Here is a 15769-nt window from a genome sequence, read left to right as displayed (position 1 = left end):
GATGGTCAGCACAGTGGATCAGCTCAACAATGGTGGCGTCGCATTTATTTTCGCCCGATCTGTGGAACATAATTAAATGATTTGTAAACGTAAAATTATAACGCAACACATAGAAAACTGTGGAGAAATAAAGGCAAGAACCTCGGGCGAGAGTGTGTACATCGGCTTGGGTGCGTCAAAAAATGCCCCCACAGCTAAACGACACGTTGAAGAAATTTTGGTCAATAGTTGTGACGTTGTGGAGCAAAATCCACCACGTGGTAATAATGCTATAACAGTTTCAACTCGGGATGTTAACGGTAATATTGCGTTTGTTAGACTTGTAATACAGTGAGCGCAAAAGGTGGCCTAAATGTCACTACTTGATGACGTAAACGGTAGTAAAGTAGAGTGAGAAGAATTGTACAAAAAAATCTAAAGTTTTCCGCAAATACTGAACATAGTATGTCATGTCGGAACATAATATAACTTTTACCCAAACAGCATTGAGAAATAATACCAGACAAATAAAGACAACATTTCTCGCTAGAATACAAACACGAAGGCTTCAGATAGGTTTTACAAAACACATATTTTGTCGCAAAGACGTGCGGTCAAAAAAACACAGTACTGCAATTTTTACATGAACGTTCGCAATGAGGTGTATGTACATCAATGCTTTTGTGCGTGTGCATTTTAGCCTATGTGCAAGATACATAAATCATGGTGAACAAAAATCCAAAGAATTTACAAAACATATACATTCGCGGAATGCATTTCTGCTGCCCTCTGCCGGACAGAATCTCTAAAGTGCCGTCGACTTTCAAAGGCTTCATGAATGGTGGTCGTGGCTTCTTTTCGCTGTATATTGCATAGACGTTTTAATATGGACGTGGCGATTTAACGATTGCTCAAAGAACTGCGTCCGAACGCAGCTTGTGCTTGGAAGGGTGGAAATGGTTTTCATTACTGTTCCAGTCGGTAACGGCTCCGCTGCAGCTCGAGTACGGGATTTCGGCACAACAATCCCCCGCAGTTGACGAGGCATTCTCGTTCTCTTGGATGCTCCACACCACGTGTTCATTGCCGCTCTCCAAAACAGGAGATGTTGGTTGATGAACGTGATGGTCCTCTTCATATCCAGAATCTCGGTTCTTTGACTTTGAGCTGTGAGTGCGATCACTGGACTCTCGGCGCAAGCACGAATGATTGACAACTGACGGAGCAACCATCGGTTCGTGACGTCGGCCACGGTCGTTCGAGTCTCTGCGCCGAAGCTGGGACACTTCGGCGGAGCAAACCAAGAGCCCACTGGAAGAGCATCCTGATGAGGAAGAAGAAATGGATTGAGCATTGGCATCAAGTAAGTCCGAATCACCCTCTTGTACGATTGGAAGACGTTCCGTTTCCTCTTCTTGGGGAAAGAAGATTTTCGCTTCCTCCTGTGGCGCAAATGTCACGTGATGACCCGTACTGCCACTGCCGCAAGAGTCGTGGTCGCTTACAATCAGTTTAGGTGATGGGCGATTGAACTCCGTCTTTATTGAGTTCGCGCCGGACAAACTAAATTCCTGCGATGAACTACCGTAGAAGACTTCATCTCCAGTACGGGAGCGGGGTTTTCTATCAGCAGCGGTCAGCGAATTTTCTAGACTACCAGGCTCGTGGGTTTTAAATAGTGTGCTGATGCGAGACACGTCGGGGAGACTGATGCTACGACGCACATGCGCAACATTGCGCGACAATACGGAAATGACCGAAGCCAGTGACTGACGCTCTTTGGCGGTCCCAGAATCACCTTCAGCCCTTTTACGTGCGCACCACCACGAAGCGAGATTGTTTCCACGCGGCGAGAGAATCATAGCTCGGTGCAAGGCAAGCCTGTACTCGTCGGATTGGTGCATGCCGTCGGGAGTGCTGCAGTGTGAACGGGGACTGGACATGATACTGTCCGATGAGCGATGACGTATACTGTGCGCCGGGGAGGAGATGTTGAGGGTTGTTGGTGGGGATGGGACTCCTGGGTTGTTGTTCATCGGTTCGTTAAATGAAGCTGCGATAAAATAGTTTCATTAATGAAAATATGGTTTAGAAAAGTATGATACTCTCTCAAACAATGCAGCGACAAAAATCAGCACAGAAAGAAATGTGACATAAAAATTCACAATTGTGAGAACATTTTCATAAACTCAAACCAATTATGATGACATGTTTGCAATGGAACATTTACCAGCCCATGCTGGTTTGTGGTTACCAAGCAGCAAATATAGCTCCACAATATGCGGGACCGTTTTAAGCTTAACTGCCGTGGCCAAGACGGTATCCACGCCCAAAGGTCGCTACAGCAATTTGATGCATCACAACGCATTGGTCCTAAAAGGCCATCTATATACCAACCAATTACCAATATAACTTTTGTTTCCGGCTATCGTGGCACGAAGACTTTACTATGACCAGCAAGTTTTTGACAAACTTAGTAAACAAATTTGGCAAATCCTGACATGCGTGACGTTAGGAGTTAAACAAATCCGTAAATAAACGAGCGTCAATTAACGTTTAGTGTCGAATCGAGCACTTTTCACCCCCTCTTGACACTTCAACACATCACGTCGAATAAACTGTAAACATTTTCTGATCGAAAAAAAACTCACCGAAAACTGATTTGGGGCGTGGTTGCCGTTTTTTCAACCCTCTGCTGCTGCTGCTTGGACCATCAGTCTCTTCCACCCATGATGTTTTTCTGTAGTCGGTTGTTGCGATGTCAAAGGTCATTTCGAGAAGAGCGAGACTCGGTTCGTCCGTCAACTTCGCATTGCCGCCTTCCAGATGCTGCAAAAGATTACACATACGATTAGTAATCCAACAACTAATATTTTGTATTGCTGTTCAAAAATGATTCCAATTTAAACCTACACATTTGTGACAAAACTTTTAGGCAAACATTAACCACTTCAGCTTAAATTCAACTAAAGTTCACTGCCCTTGGGTCAGAAACCAAATGTGCAAGAAAAACTAAATAAATGTGAAGCACAAACACAGGTCATATAATGACCCAAGTCAAACGAGAATGTGAAAATGCTTTACTAGTTGTGCATATTTGTGGTATCCTTGTACCGACTGATTAAAATATTATAAATACGTAGTGTTTTCCGTGTAACACACGAGTTCATTAATCGATCTCAGACGTTGCTTGTCACGCAGTACACGTTGGTGGTTCACCGCCCAACCATCGCTGTCTGTATATATAAGTGCTTTGTAACGGAGGAAAGCTCAGTGCTATAAATAACACACATACTGATTACCCACCACAGGACATTTGCAAAAACTGACAGCGTCGGCATTATAATTTGCCTCATTTTTCATCAAATGCCATCAAAGGAAGCTCTATTCGTACCGAAAGGTCACAACAGTAAGGTAACTGTATCTTGGCTTACCACAGCGTTTCACGCACTTGCAATGTACCGGAGGCAGATTTCGCAGATAAAACATTGTTCGCATAAAACTATCTCCCCAAACTTACTCAATAAGAGCGGAAGACGATCAGTAATAGTCCAATCTTTTATTTTCGAAACAGAAATTTTAATTCCTCCTATTTAGATCGTCAGTTTCTGTCTTATTCAAATAGAATCATGGAAAATAACACTGACACTTATCGTCTGCCGCTTTTATTGAGTAATTTTGGGTATTTGATGAGTGAAGACAGATCCGTCGGTCACCACAGTATATTTTTACTTATTTTACACAAAACCATGTTCTTATTCACGGTAAAATGCATATAATAACCGAGTCTAGTGAAGTTGTGTATCAAAGCCTAGCGGGGCCGCGGTCGTCACAGTTAAGTGACCTTGTCTTGTTGTCTCAATCCCTACTTTGTAAACATCGGTGGGAAAACCGGCACTCAACAGATGTTAGTTAAATTTTTAACTACAACACAGCTGTATAACGCGATCGGTCGGCTATTGTCAACATGGGGTGACCTTTTGCACTGTAGTAAATGGTACAGGCAAGGGCTGGAACATATATAAAACTTAGTGGTACACGGTATTACCACTTGTAACAGAAACCGAAAACGGCAGCAGGGTTTGTTAAAATATTCGGTTGGCGACTTGCTTACAAGCTGTACGGTGCTTTTCCTTGTACATGCAAGAGTGCCGCTTCAAACCAGTGTATGCGTATGAAACATATTTCCTTCGAGTTTTACATGGGAAGCAATAACAGAAACAGAAATATTGTGTTTGACTGTTTGCTTTCTCTTTCGGGCTTACAGCAGCCTTGAATTTTAACGATCACCGTCTAAACACTTTCTATCAGAATAAAGCGAAACTATTACGCACAAAAAACAAAGCGGTAAAATTACGTCATTCCCTATTGTACATTACCCCTACGTTTCGCACAAAAAATGCAACACCGATTAGTAAGCACTACACATGTCGCGTCACAGCACTAAATTACCAGCGACAATGTATTAACATTCGAAACGTAGTTGTGACATCACTGGACTCTATATATTAGCGGAAGACTAGCGGAAACGCTTCCATTTGTGGAATATACATGTTGTGGTATGTGATATGTGCAGGTCGTTGATAGGCTAACCACGTTATACCTAACTGCAAGTCAGGATGTACATTAAGTGACGTCATCGAGTATGGGAGTTAAACGTATCGGTTATTGTCCCTTATCAAACAACAAACCACATAATTGAAGGCGTTCGATGCATGAAACATATAGGACCTCATTTAACATTTTCGAGAAGCATCCACTGTTGGCCATGTGTATTTGCAATAAGCAATCAATACTGTTGGTCGAGGTTAAACGCCGACAGGGCGCTCTAATCTTTACACATGCTGCGTACATGGTCCGATAGCAAGTTCGCCGAGAAATTAAAGGCTGTGCAACAGATTACACTTTACGTTGCTTGATTGGTGATAAAAATGACCACACAATTTATTTGACAAATAAACCAATGGTGATGCAACACATGTAAAACATTAAAGGTACATGGTCATTTAACATGTATTTTATGTAATGCATAGAGCATACAATGTATCATACAACTCACCTCCAGTGTGGAGAAAGGATTTGTGAAGCTTGATTCGTCATCATCGTTTGCTGAGCAAGCCATGTTTGCGGCATGCGTTAACAGCTCACGTGATATGTCGGAGAAACTTCGAGAAAGACGAGAAGTGGACGACGGGCGGCGACCCTGTGATAGGTGGATAAACCATGGGTCAGTGACTGATCGAGGTCGCGTGGGGTTGTGATGCAACCCGGGAGATTGGACGGGTCGCCCGAGTATGTGTCACTACAGGGGCTGGGTGGGGGGTTTTACAGCAGTAAACATTCGATGCATGCTCACGAAAGCAAGAAGGCAATTCATATATTAACATGTGCAGTTCTAACAACGTGAACAATGATATCGCAAACCAATTCGGGACATTTATAAAAACAAACATATGCATTTATAAAAACAAACAACAAACATATGTCTGCAGCTTAAACATATGTAGTTCTAGACATAAAAACACATGTCTCAAACCTGTACGAGGAATATCGACCAGCACTTATAATGGTCTGTAACTATATGTGATCACGTATTTTATATTGCAGGATACACTTACTCTAGGTGACATAGGAGGTTTGGATGGAGATACTGTCGAATTCCCATTGTTTGCTGAGGGTTGCGAACTTCGGGTGGTGGAAGCCGAATAACGACTTCTGGCGCTGTCGTCAACTGAAAAGATAAAAAAAGTTTATCTGACTGACTAAACTTTGCTAGCGAGGTGACCTGGCGTTGACTTCAGCTATTGTGTTCCCGTAGTTAACTGCTAGCAGTAAAAATTCCAACGGTGCGTGGTTGAAAATGGCACGTTAATAAGCGTCTTGTCGCAAAATCCCTTTATATATCGCACAACACAACAATACCCGAACCTCGTCACAGCGCATTGAGAAACACAAACATTACGAATATCCCAACAGCTGATTGTTATGTGTAGTTGGAAATATTTTCATACGGGATGGTCTGTACAAATAAGTTTGGTTTCAGCTGAAAATAGTTTGTAGCTCATCTGCTTAAAACATTTTGCCATCGGAATTAGAAGAGTTGTTTACAAATCGATTTGGTAGCTTACATGTGATAGAGTTACAGATATCTGGTTTACCATTCACACCAGTAACGCAAAACGAAGACGTAGTAGCATAAACTTCCGGCATGCGACACTGTGGGCCCAGACTATTTTCATGCACGCAAATGCACATCGAATGCGGTTTTAATATCAAAGGTTGTCGCCAGGGTCTTGCTGTAACCAAAACGTCTCGCACGTCGGGATGCTTAGCAAATGTCAACATTGCAAGAGTTAACGAAACACGTAAAAACGTGACGATAGCGCACGATCGGGGTACAGGGTGCAGCTGGCAATGGCAAGGCAGGACGTCTAGCGCTAGGTGCAACAAGAGAAGTTTGCTTTCACCAAAGCTTTGCCCAAAGGCGCCCAAAACAGGAAGGAAGATCGTGATTAACCTCAACCAGCACTTGCTGGAACAACGCGCAAGGGCCGACAATAGAAGCGGGAGCCAGAAGTAATCAATCGCAACGTTGGTACACATGTGCATAGTTGCATGTAAATCGAGTGGCGGCCGAAACTTAACCGCTTAGCGTCGTTGTGACGAGCAAGCAATGACATGACTGGTGGACGTTCGATACATTTGACGCATAACCTGCACGCCTTTGCGCACTAAACAGCAAAGGTCGCGTCAAAATAGAAGGACGTTAAATGTCGCCCGGTACTAAAACAAAAGCAATTACGGCGACCGTTACTCTATTGATCAATTCTACACGAAACGCATTGAACACTATGGCACTGTTGCGTAATTTTACGCCCGGGACGTAAGCTTATCCGGTCGCAGTGTTGCTAAGTCGTAAGCACACCCACGGGTCTGTTTTTAATCGGCCTTTACGGGTAGACAGGGCGAGAAGGCAGCGAACACAGCCACAACGTCTGGAATTCAAACACAATCAAGTCTGTTCGCGATCATACTTAAAAAAACATTTGCGCATTCCTTACAAATAACTTCACACACCTCGAAACGAAGAAGCCCTTTTCTTCTTTTTCAGGGCAGTGAGGATGGCTTCCAAACAGGCAACAATTTTGGAGAAAGTTGGGCGTGCTTTTGGTTCCAGCTAGATACAAAATCATCAATGTTTACTTGTAAATGGCTGTATCAGATGAATTCTTTAAAAATATATTCATTTTAAATAATACCTAGCGATTGTTAAATAGGCAAGAACTACATGACAAGGCCACATGTAATATATAAACACACAAAATGATTGAATGGTAATAATGTAAAAAAAGGTTGCCTGAGCCTTCTATAAATAGTAAACAAATCAAACTAGGAAATGACATGCCTTTATCTGCTACCATTATTGCCCTATTTTAAGCAAGCTAAATACAGATTTGTAATAGATCAATGCATATGAGTTAATGGGAACATAATTTTTTTACAACTCACTTAAAAATAAATTAATGTTATCTAAATGGACATTTACAAAAAATGACCTGTCATCTACCAATATACCTTTTGAGGACCATTATATATTGGCTAAATGAGAACAGATCAAGTTTTATGTGTTTGTAATGCAAACACACTTTGTCAGGTGTATGTTAAGCCGTATAACAATGCTGAAACACATTGATTGAGTCAACATAATAAAACTTCAGTGGGAATTTCATCAAAGCTGCCTGGCAGACATATCCACATTCTATTGACACACAACTTTTGATCCACCAAAAAGCTTTGCCTGGATACTGTAAGCTATTTCAAATTGATTACCTGACAACAGTCATAGGCTAGTTGCAGGAGTTCATTAGGTGGTGTTGTCTCATTGGATGTCAACAAACGCTGAAAGGTGTCTATTGCCAAGCCAAAATCATAGCTTCGAGGAAGTTCCTCTGGGTCACATGAGACCAGAGCCATTAACTGGCAAAGTATAAGACCATAGGAAAATATGTCTGCCTAGAAAAACATGAACATAATGCAATTAGTATTGTGCTGTTGTCATCTTGACATTGTCTGGGTTATTAATGAAATTATGTTGTGTCCAAAGGGTAGTGCCTTACAAATTGTGCAATCATTTTGTTTATTGTTTGTATAGTGTGATAACAAACATGCCATGGTTCAGGAAGGCATGTTTTCCTCTTGTGGCATTGTAGTTGGAAAAACACTGTTGCTTTTCATAAAGCAACCAATCAGAAAGTTTGTACCACCTAACACCTTTGTCGTTTCCCACCATGATAAGTCATACAATGCACAGCATTTTACAGCATGGGATCAAGCACCAGAATTAACTTGACAATATTGACAGGGTATAAATTTCATGCAATGACAAGTTGGTTCAATGACAGAAGATTAAGTCACTGCACTAAATCAGTCAGGCTTTTAAAAGTCATAGCACGTTGTGATACTGATGCATATTTGCATGAATTTTATACAGTGGAAAATAACAACAAAAAGACTGCTTTAGACCCTATTTTGTTGCTGATGTTGTAAACCAATTATTTATAATTTTACACTGAACATGCTGACTTAAGTTTCCATTTATTGCAATATTTGCTTCAATGAATTAAATGTCATATGAAGGTAAAGTTCAAACATCTTTATTGGATGTGAGGCACATTCCATGTACACCAGCTTGTAAATCTTACTTTTTCATTGTAAGGCCGTCCATGTATAACCTCGGGTGCCATGATGTATGGAGTTCCCACCATTGCAAACCGCTTCTCGTCCTCAGTGCACGTTGGAATTTTTTCAGCTAACCCAAGGTCTGCCACAACTGCCTTGTATTTCTTCTTGCCATTATTGTCAGTGGAAATGCTTACCAAACAGTTCTGAAATAATCAAAAATGTGTTATAGTAATTCCACTATTTAAATTCAACTTTATTATATTACCTCTTTCACAACCAAACCTATATATGCATTAATATGACACTTTTGATCAGTCAAAAATATTTCAAAATATGGATTAATGGTAAGCACAAATTCTTGTGACAATGTAAAGGCCAAATTTTGGTTCACATTTTCTGTCAAGGCAAATTGAATTGCTACCCAGTGCCAAGCATAGCAGAATGTAAGAGAAAAATACATTTCCTGGTCTTACAAATTAATTTTGAAGCCATTCAACGCACCTTTGCACTGAGGTCCCTGTGAAAAATTCCAATCGCATGTAGGTATTTCATGCCTTGTGAAATATCATGAGCAATTTGTATCCGTTGTTTCCAAGATAAGCGTATGTTTTTCTTTGTAACCAGTTTTTCAAGATCTCCTCCATTGATAAACTGTAAAAATAAGATGTTTTTGACAAAAATGCAATTTGTTTATTGTCTATTTAAATGCATTAACACAGTCATAAAACTAAACTTATGAAGTTTGACAGAATATGTATTGTATATGGTCAGTTTTTACCTCAGTGAGTCCATGCAATTGTCCCTCATGTACACAAACACCTTTAAACCTGAAATTAAAAGTAAACAGGGTTTTGAAATTTCAAAAACTTGTAACATATATATATGTGTAGCATGTAGGAGGTAGCAAACTTGTAAATCGCAAGGCTGGACAACCAACAGCTTCAAGATTGGAAGGTTATCAAAAAAATCAATAATTGCCTCTTTAGCAATCAATGAAACTGGGTTTTACTTGAGAATGTTGGGATGGGAAAGTCTGTTCATCAGTTGAACTTCTCGCAGAATGTTCATTTTCGAATTGGTTTCCTTGTTTCTTTTAAGTACCATCACTTTGCCAGTTTGTTTATGTGTCACCTAATAAAAACAAAACATAGGTCACATCCTCAAGAAAACAATTGACTACTGCTAATGCAAAGTCCCTATTTGACACAGCTAATAGCCTTAATGGCCACTAATCAATTCCTTGTGTGTTATACATATTGCACTGAAGGGCAAAACAGTATGTCTGTAATCAACCAAGAGGTAAGCATGTTACGCAATAATTGTCTTGTACAAAGTGAGTTTTACCCATAAATACACTAGATTGTGAAACCACCATTAGACATAAGTAAAGGAGGGTAAAACAAACTAGGAAAGGGGAGGAGGGTAAAACTTCTAGGAGGGTAAAACAAACTAGGAAAGGGGACAACAGTGAAACAATAATGTTCTCTTGCGTAAGCCACAAAAAATATTTACTCTCCTGATCCAGCCATTCAAACCACAATTTCAGGTTTGCTTAGTTGACTGAGAAAAGGCACTGGCACACATAGTTAAATATTGCGTAAACGCAAACCGAAAGTCTTGGTGACCACATATGCTTGTGTTTGTAAGAAACGAAGACAAAATTTATCTGAAGTGAATCTGGCCTGTATTTACTATTCACAACTTGCATATATTTGTATAAAATAATCACACCATATGCTTAACTTCAAACAGATTTTAATCTAACCAGACAGTATATTATTTTATCTGTACATGTTTTTGGATCACAACTTGGTATTATTTGTCACAGATCACAGTGCAACAAAAAGTTTTTTAACAAGTGCTGTATCTCTATAGGAGAGATGTTCTTAAAAAACTTTAGTTATTCTGCGACCACACCATGACTTACAAACAATTTTGTTGCAGTAGGGTTAACTTTATTAATACACATTTACATTGCGTTTGCCAAGGTTATTCCCGGACAAAAAAGAGCCTGAGAAATTCTGTTGTTCAAGCAAGCATATTTCAGCCAATGAAATTTTATGTATTTTATGTTTGTGTGATGTCATAATGCTTGGATACGGTTCGCGCAATGCTCAGTATCCTTACGCACCTATGCGGATGTATTACAGATTTATATACAGAGTAAAACAGAGATGAACATTCAATGGTTGGGCCAAAACAGAAAGACGTAACAAGTGAAATCTGTAGTCAATGGCTGATTTGTGGCCGTTTTGCTTCGTTAGCAAATTGTTTCCGGCGACTATACTACTGGCCAAATAAACGGATAACGCAGCGAGTGTGGATTGATTTTGTTGTTGGGGTTAAAAAACACTTTTTAAGTAAAACATAAACCGCAACTTTTAGATGCTATTGTAGTCAGACAAGTCCGTGTCAGTTGTTTGTGCCAACAGACACAATCGTCCTCGCCAATGTAAACAAACACTTCTGCAGTAAAAGCAACGTGTTGTCGTGAAAACGCATGTTTGTTTACGCAAGTTCGTACCGGTCACGCTATACAACCGCAATGTCCATGCTCATGGATTAATAATCGACTTAAATTCAAAAAATGCTAATGACGCGCAAAAACAATCACCGTAATAATGTCAATTTTTGTAAGTATTGCGTGCAGTACACGTGGATACTATACACACACGCGGACGCATTTTGAAAAGTTGTTTATGGCCTTTAGGCTTTAACATAACGCATCTAGTATCAGGTAGTACTCAATGGCGCTTTGGTAGATATTTCCGTTCGAGTGGGTGGTCTGAAAAACCGGGAGTTTGATCAGCGTCCGTTCTTTCATCTACCTTAAATTCTATGTTCACTCTAACACGGGGCACACTCGCTTGTGATTTGATGCGACGTTCGAGTGCGAACAACCAGCGGATGCAAAATCTGTTTCGCTGATTAATCTGACGATTGACCTATTTGTACCTCATTACATGCAGGCCCTGTGCGACATAATGGCTGGTCATCAATGTAACGCAATGTTGAGCTAATAATCAAACACCTTGCATGAGTTTCCATTTTTCCACAAGCATAAGTCCATAAAATTTCACATTTTGTACTTTATTTTAACTGCATGTTTAAATAGGAAGTTGTATGCAAATTGTGTTGCTAGGTCATACTTATAGCGCTAATACAAACACAACTTGCATTTGCAAATCCAATGTTTTAAGCATTAAAATATTTTTGTCCTGTGGTAGTATTTTTGCCAGCAGGAACATTCTGAGAAATGCAAAGTTCATTTCTGACAGCAAGTTTGCTTTTTTGCAAATGCAACAAATTGTTAGCATACAAAAATGTGTAAAACACAATACAAAACAAATTGAATTGGTAGTAAACACAACTGACTTTGTCAAAAAACCTTTATATTTGTAATCACTGCACAAAAAATTACCTTAAACACATCAGAAAAGAATCCATAACCTAATTCTTCAAGATCGAAATCATCTATGCGAGCTAACTGAGAAACAGCAGCTTGGACAGCATTAAAATGAGAGACATTTAGGCTTCTTCTCCGATCAGATGCAGATTGCATTTTGTTGGAATTGGAACCAAGCGATGATCGCATGGTGACCTGGGGAGGACTACCCTGTCCGTTATCTTGATAGGCATTTGTCATCCCTTTCATGTGTTTAACATCCAACAACATCCACAGTACACAAAATTAATGCTTCATATTTCGTCTAAACATATGGTTTGTTAAGAGGATTTTTTAGTTGTTCACTGGTAAAAATACATTGCAATTTTTTGCGGACTTTTATTAGATTGATGCTTGAAGCGCTAGCATTACCAATACAATCGATATTAACATAACACATTAAAAGTGCTATTTACAAATAAATGTTAACTTATAATATATTTAAGTACATGCAAACATTCCAGACCTGAAATTTTACATTCAAACAATACTTTGATAATAGTTATTATAAAGTAGAAAATATACACACAATTTCCATTACAACTAAAAAGCATAAAGTTATAACAGTCTTATGTTTGGTCGGTCTAGAATTCCTGCATTAACTACGACAACAGTGTAGTGTTGGAAATCTTGGTGAATTTAAAATGTTCTGTCAATAATTCAAACCATATCCTAAAAATTGCACTGTGTGTGTATTTACTATACTGAACAATCTGGCAACTTGCATACTCAATGAAGAAAACATAGCATATTCTTTTCATAACATACAATGTACCTTGTACAAATCAGACTTCACAAACCACACGCCGTCTACCTGCGGCCTGCGCTTGCCTGCGGCCGCGGGTCTTTAACTCTCAGCACTTCAGCAATTTTTTGCAGCATGAACTGGGCCAGGAGTGGACACACAGCCATACACTCAGCAAGTAAAGAATCTATGCAACAGCACCGTCTTGCGGCTGGTACGAAATTGGTCACAAACATCATATTTTGTATAAAGTAGAAAATGTGATGGGGCCAGTGGTGGGATTCAGCCGGTTCGCACCGGTTCTATAGAACCGTATCACGAAATTTTATGAGATCAGCGTACCGGTTAGCATTACTGGTTACTGTCAAAGGATTTTTTGTAACAGAAACGGCTGAAAAATAGGACTTTTGTGACAGAACCGGCTGACATAAAATTTGAATTCCACCAGTGGATGGGGCCAAGAGTAATTTCTTTTTAAGCTTAAACAAATATGGAAATATATAATTAAACTGAAAATTGCTCCGAATCTAAATGTTTATTAACCAACAAAAATAAATTTTGCGGCAATTAGTCCTTTCAAAGTGACTCGATTTCTGAAGGCCAGTCTAATTGTTTGTGTCTGTCCTATCGGTATATGTCTGTAAGTGTTGGCGAAGTCTTGTGTTATGAACCAGGGCTGCCACTGAGAATTTTAAGATATCCCAAGCTTCCCTCACAAAAAATCCCAAGGTTTGTCCAAAAATCCCAAGATAACCAAAAAATGGCAAAAGAACAGTTTAAATCCTAGCTGGCGCAGGCAACATAAGGTACACCACCACGTCCCAGCCATCACGTACCTTTCAAAAGACGTTAAGATATACAAGAAAAAAACAAAAGAAAAAATATTTTTTGTCTCCATTTTTTAACTGGTAGGCTACATGATACATCGAAAAGCCTGTAGTACTGGCCTAACTTACCAGTTTTGACAGGAAATTTCAATCAACTTACACAGCTTGGAACACAAAATTGATGAAGCACTGTTATGCAAATCGTTAAATAAAAAGACGATTTTTGCAAAAGGATCATTTTTGTTTGCAACAATAGTAATAATTGAATCTTATACGTATTAAACTGATAATTTCAAAAAATCCCGAGGTTTAAAACGTTTTTCCCAAGATTCCAAGCTTAGCACTAAAATCCCAAGATCTTGGGAAAAATCCCAAGGAGTGGCAGCCCTGTTATGAACATTGAATTTTAGACACATTTTAAATAATTTCTATAATTGTTTCGTAGTAATATTTCACCATACTTTTGTGACGTGTTTCGAGATTGCAGCTACAGATGAATTTTGGTGGGAAATTGAGCAAAAACATGTTTTGATACAATTGCCCACAGTTGTTTGTAAATACAACATGGATCAGTTGTTGACACGTTTGAATTTAAGTCAGACGGTTGAGATCACATAACCAAATGGGGCAAGATTCCCTGATACTACTGGCAATGTTGAACAACCAGTCTTATCAGTCGAACAACTCAAGCCTTAAAAGATGTTGTGAGGTTTGATTTCAGGTGTTAAACTTTTCAAGACAACAGAGGTTTTTAACCGAGTAATGTGACATGGCAAAATTAAAGTGGAAAAAAGAACTTTGGGATAAATTCTCGGTGCTTTATTAAAGCAAGTTTGGATAAAAAACGTTATTGACAAGGCACTGAAGCAAATGTATTTAGTTCAACGGAGTTTTTTTTCGAATCCATGACAGATGACAACTTCATGGTGAACAGTTTAAGACTTCGAGTCAGGTTATGTCGTCTTAAAGCACGTATAGTCTTTTAAATAAAACGACTCGAGTCAAGTTAGGAATTGAGTCTTACAACACTTGCAAATGGACATTGGACAAAACTTCGTAAAATGTCATTTTTGTCTGAACTGCTTCAACACCATCAGACATCATTTCCATATTACTTCCTGCTGTGACAAACCAACCGAGACTGAAATATTGCAAATGACATTTATAAAGCAGATTTTAGATGTGACAAGCCGCGCCCAAAGCGATCACAACCACTGCAGACGCTGCAGGGCTTCTAGGTGTAGGTTGTGCGTCCAGCAGCAACATGTAGCAGCGAATGTCGCAGATATTAGACTGGCTATTACTGCACAAAAGGTTTGCCTAATTATACGCTTGCTTCCAGCAAATAACAAAGCGCATCCTTTGCTTTGGTGGGAGCTGTAGTCCCATGTCACGCCGAAAGGGAAGTGCAGGTTTTGACGAGCGCAAATGAATGCCAGTGAATGTTGGAAATTGGAATAAGGGTTGGTGATTGCTGGTTTATTGCACAAATGCGTTTGCTTCTATTATTGATATTAGTCTCTTTGTCAAGACAGTTTATTGTCTAGCATGATGTTATACGTTCGTAAGAATATCACATAGGTATAACGCGACACATAAACAGGAAACAGCTGCAAACATCGGACAGCTGAGAAATTACCTACAGGTAAAATAAATGTGGAAGCGAGAGTCACAAGTGCAGCAGCCACACATATTTATATTTGTGAAAATCAAGAAAAAAACAAAAACGATCTATGGAGTAACAGAATGTGGCAATAAAAAGATCACTAGACAACAAGGGACGATACGATTGGATAAGTCGACAGATTGTAAAACATTTTGAAAAGGTACTGTAGGTAGGTCTTAAAGATGAAGTTAGTTGCAAAGTAATACGCAAGTGTCGTGAAAATAAAGTTATGTTCAAACGTTTCATGTAGAATTCGAAAACCCAGTGTAAAAAACCATGCAGGCCATGCAGAATCTAAAGGTATGTACACATATTCCTTAAAATAGATTATTTACGTAAGGTTAATGGCATCATTGGTTCCTGCAAACAAATGCCAGTGTGACACAAACATGTGTTCAGTTAGTTAGAGTTGTTCTTTATATTTT

The 15769-nt window shown here is 39.4% G+C and overlaps 1 protein-coding gene across 1 annotated transcript; it reads right to left on the bottom strand.

The window, feature by feature from the left end:
* Positions 1-28: 28 nt before the first annotated feature.
* Positions 29-13014, bottom strand: LOC145223033 (uncharacterized). The gene is made up of 12 exons (XM_080089326.1): positions 12882-13014; positions 12083-12371; positions 9671-9792; positions 9440-9488; positions 9163-9312; positions 8682-8864; positions 7810-7992; positions 7057-7156; positions 5598-5710; positions 5039-5182; positions 2631-2808; positions 29-2032 (listed from the first exon to the last, which is right to left on the bottom strand). Exons 2-12 carry the CDS (start codon positions 12335-12337, stop codon positions 891-893), a joined length of 2619 nt encoding a protein of 872 aa, XP_079945452.1. The 5' UTR covers positions 12338-12371; positions 12882-13014; the 3' UTR covers positions 29-890.
* Positions 13015-15769: the final 2755 nt, after the last annotated feature.

This window comes from Phallusia mammillata, chromosome 4 (assembly GCF_965637545.1).
Source record: "Phallusia mammillata chromosome 4, kaPhaMamm4.hap1.1, whole genome shotgun sequence".
Classification (NCBI taxonomy): Eukaryota; Metazoa; Chordata; class Ascidiacea; order Phlebobranchia; family Ascidiidae; genus Phallusia; species Phallusia mammillata.
This window is presented reverse-complemented; position numbering and strand designations above follow the sequence as displayed.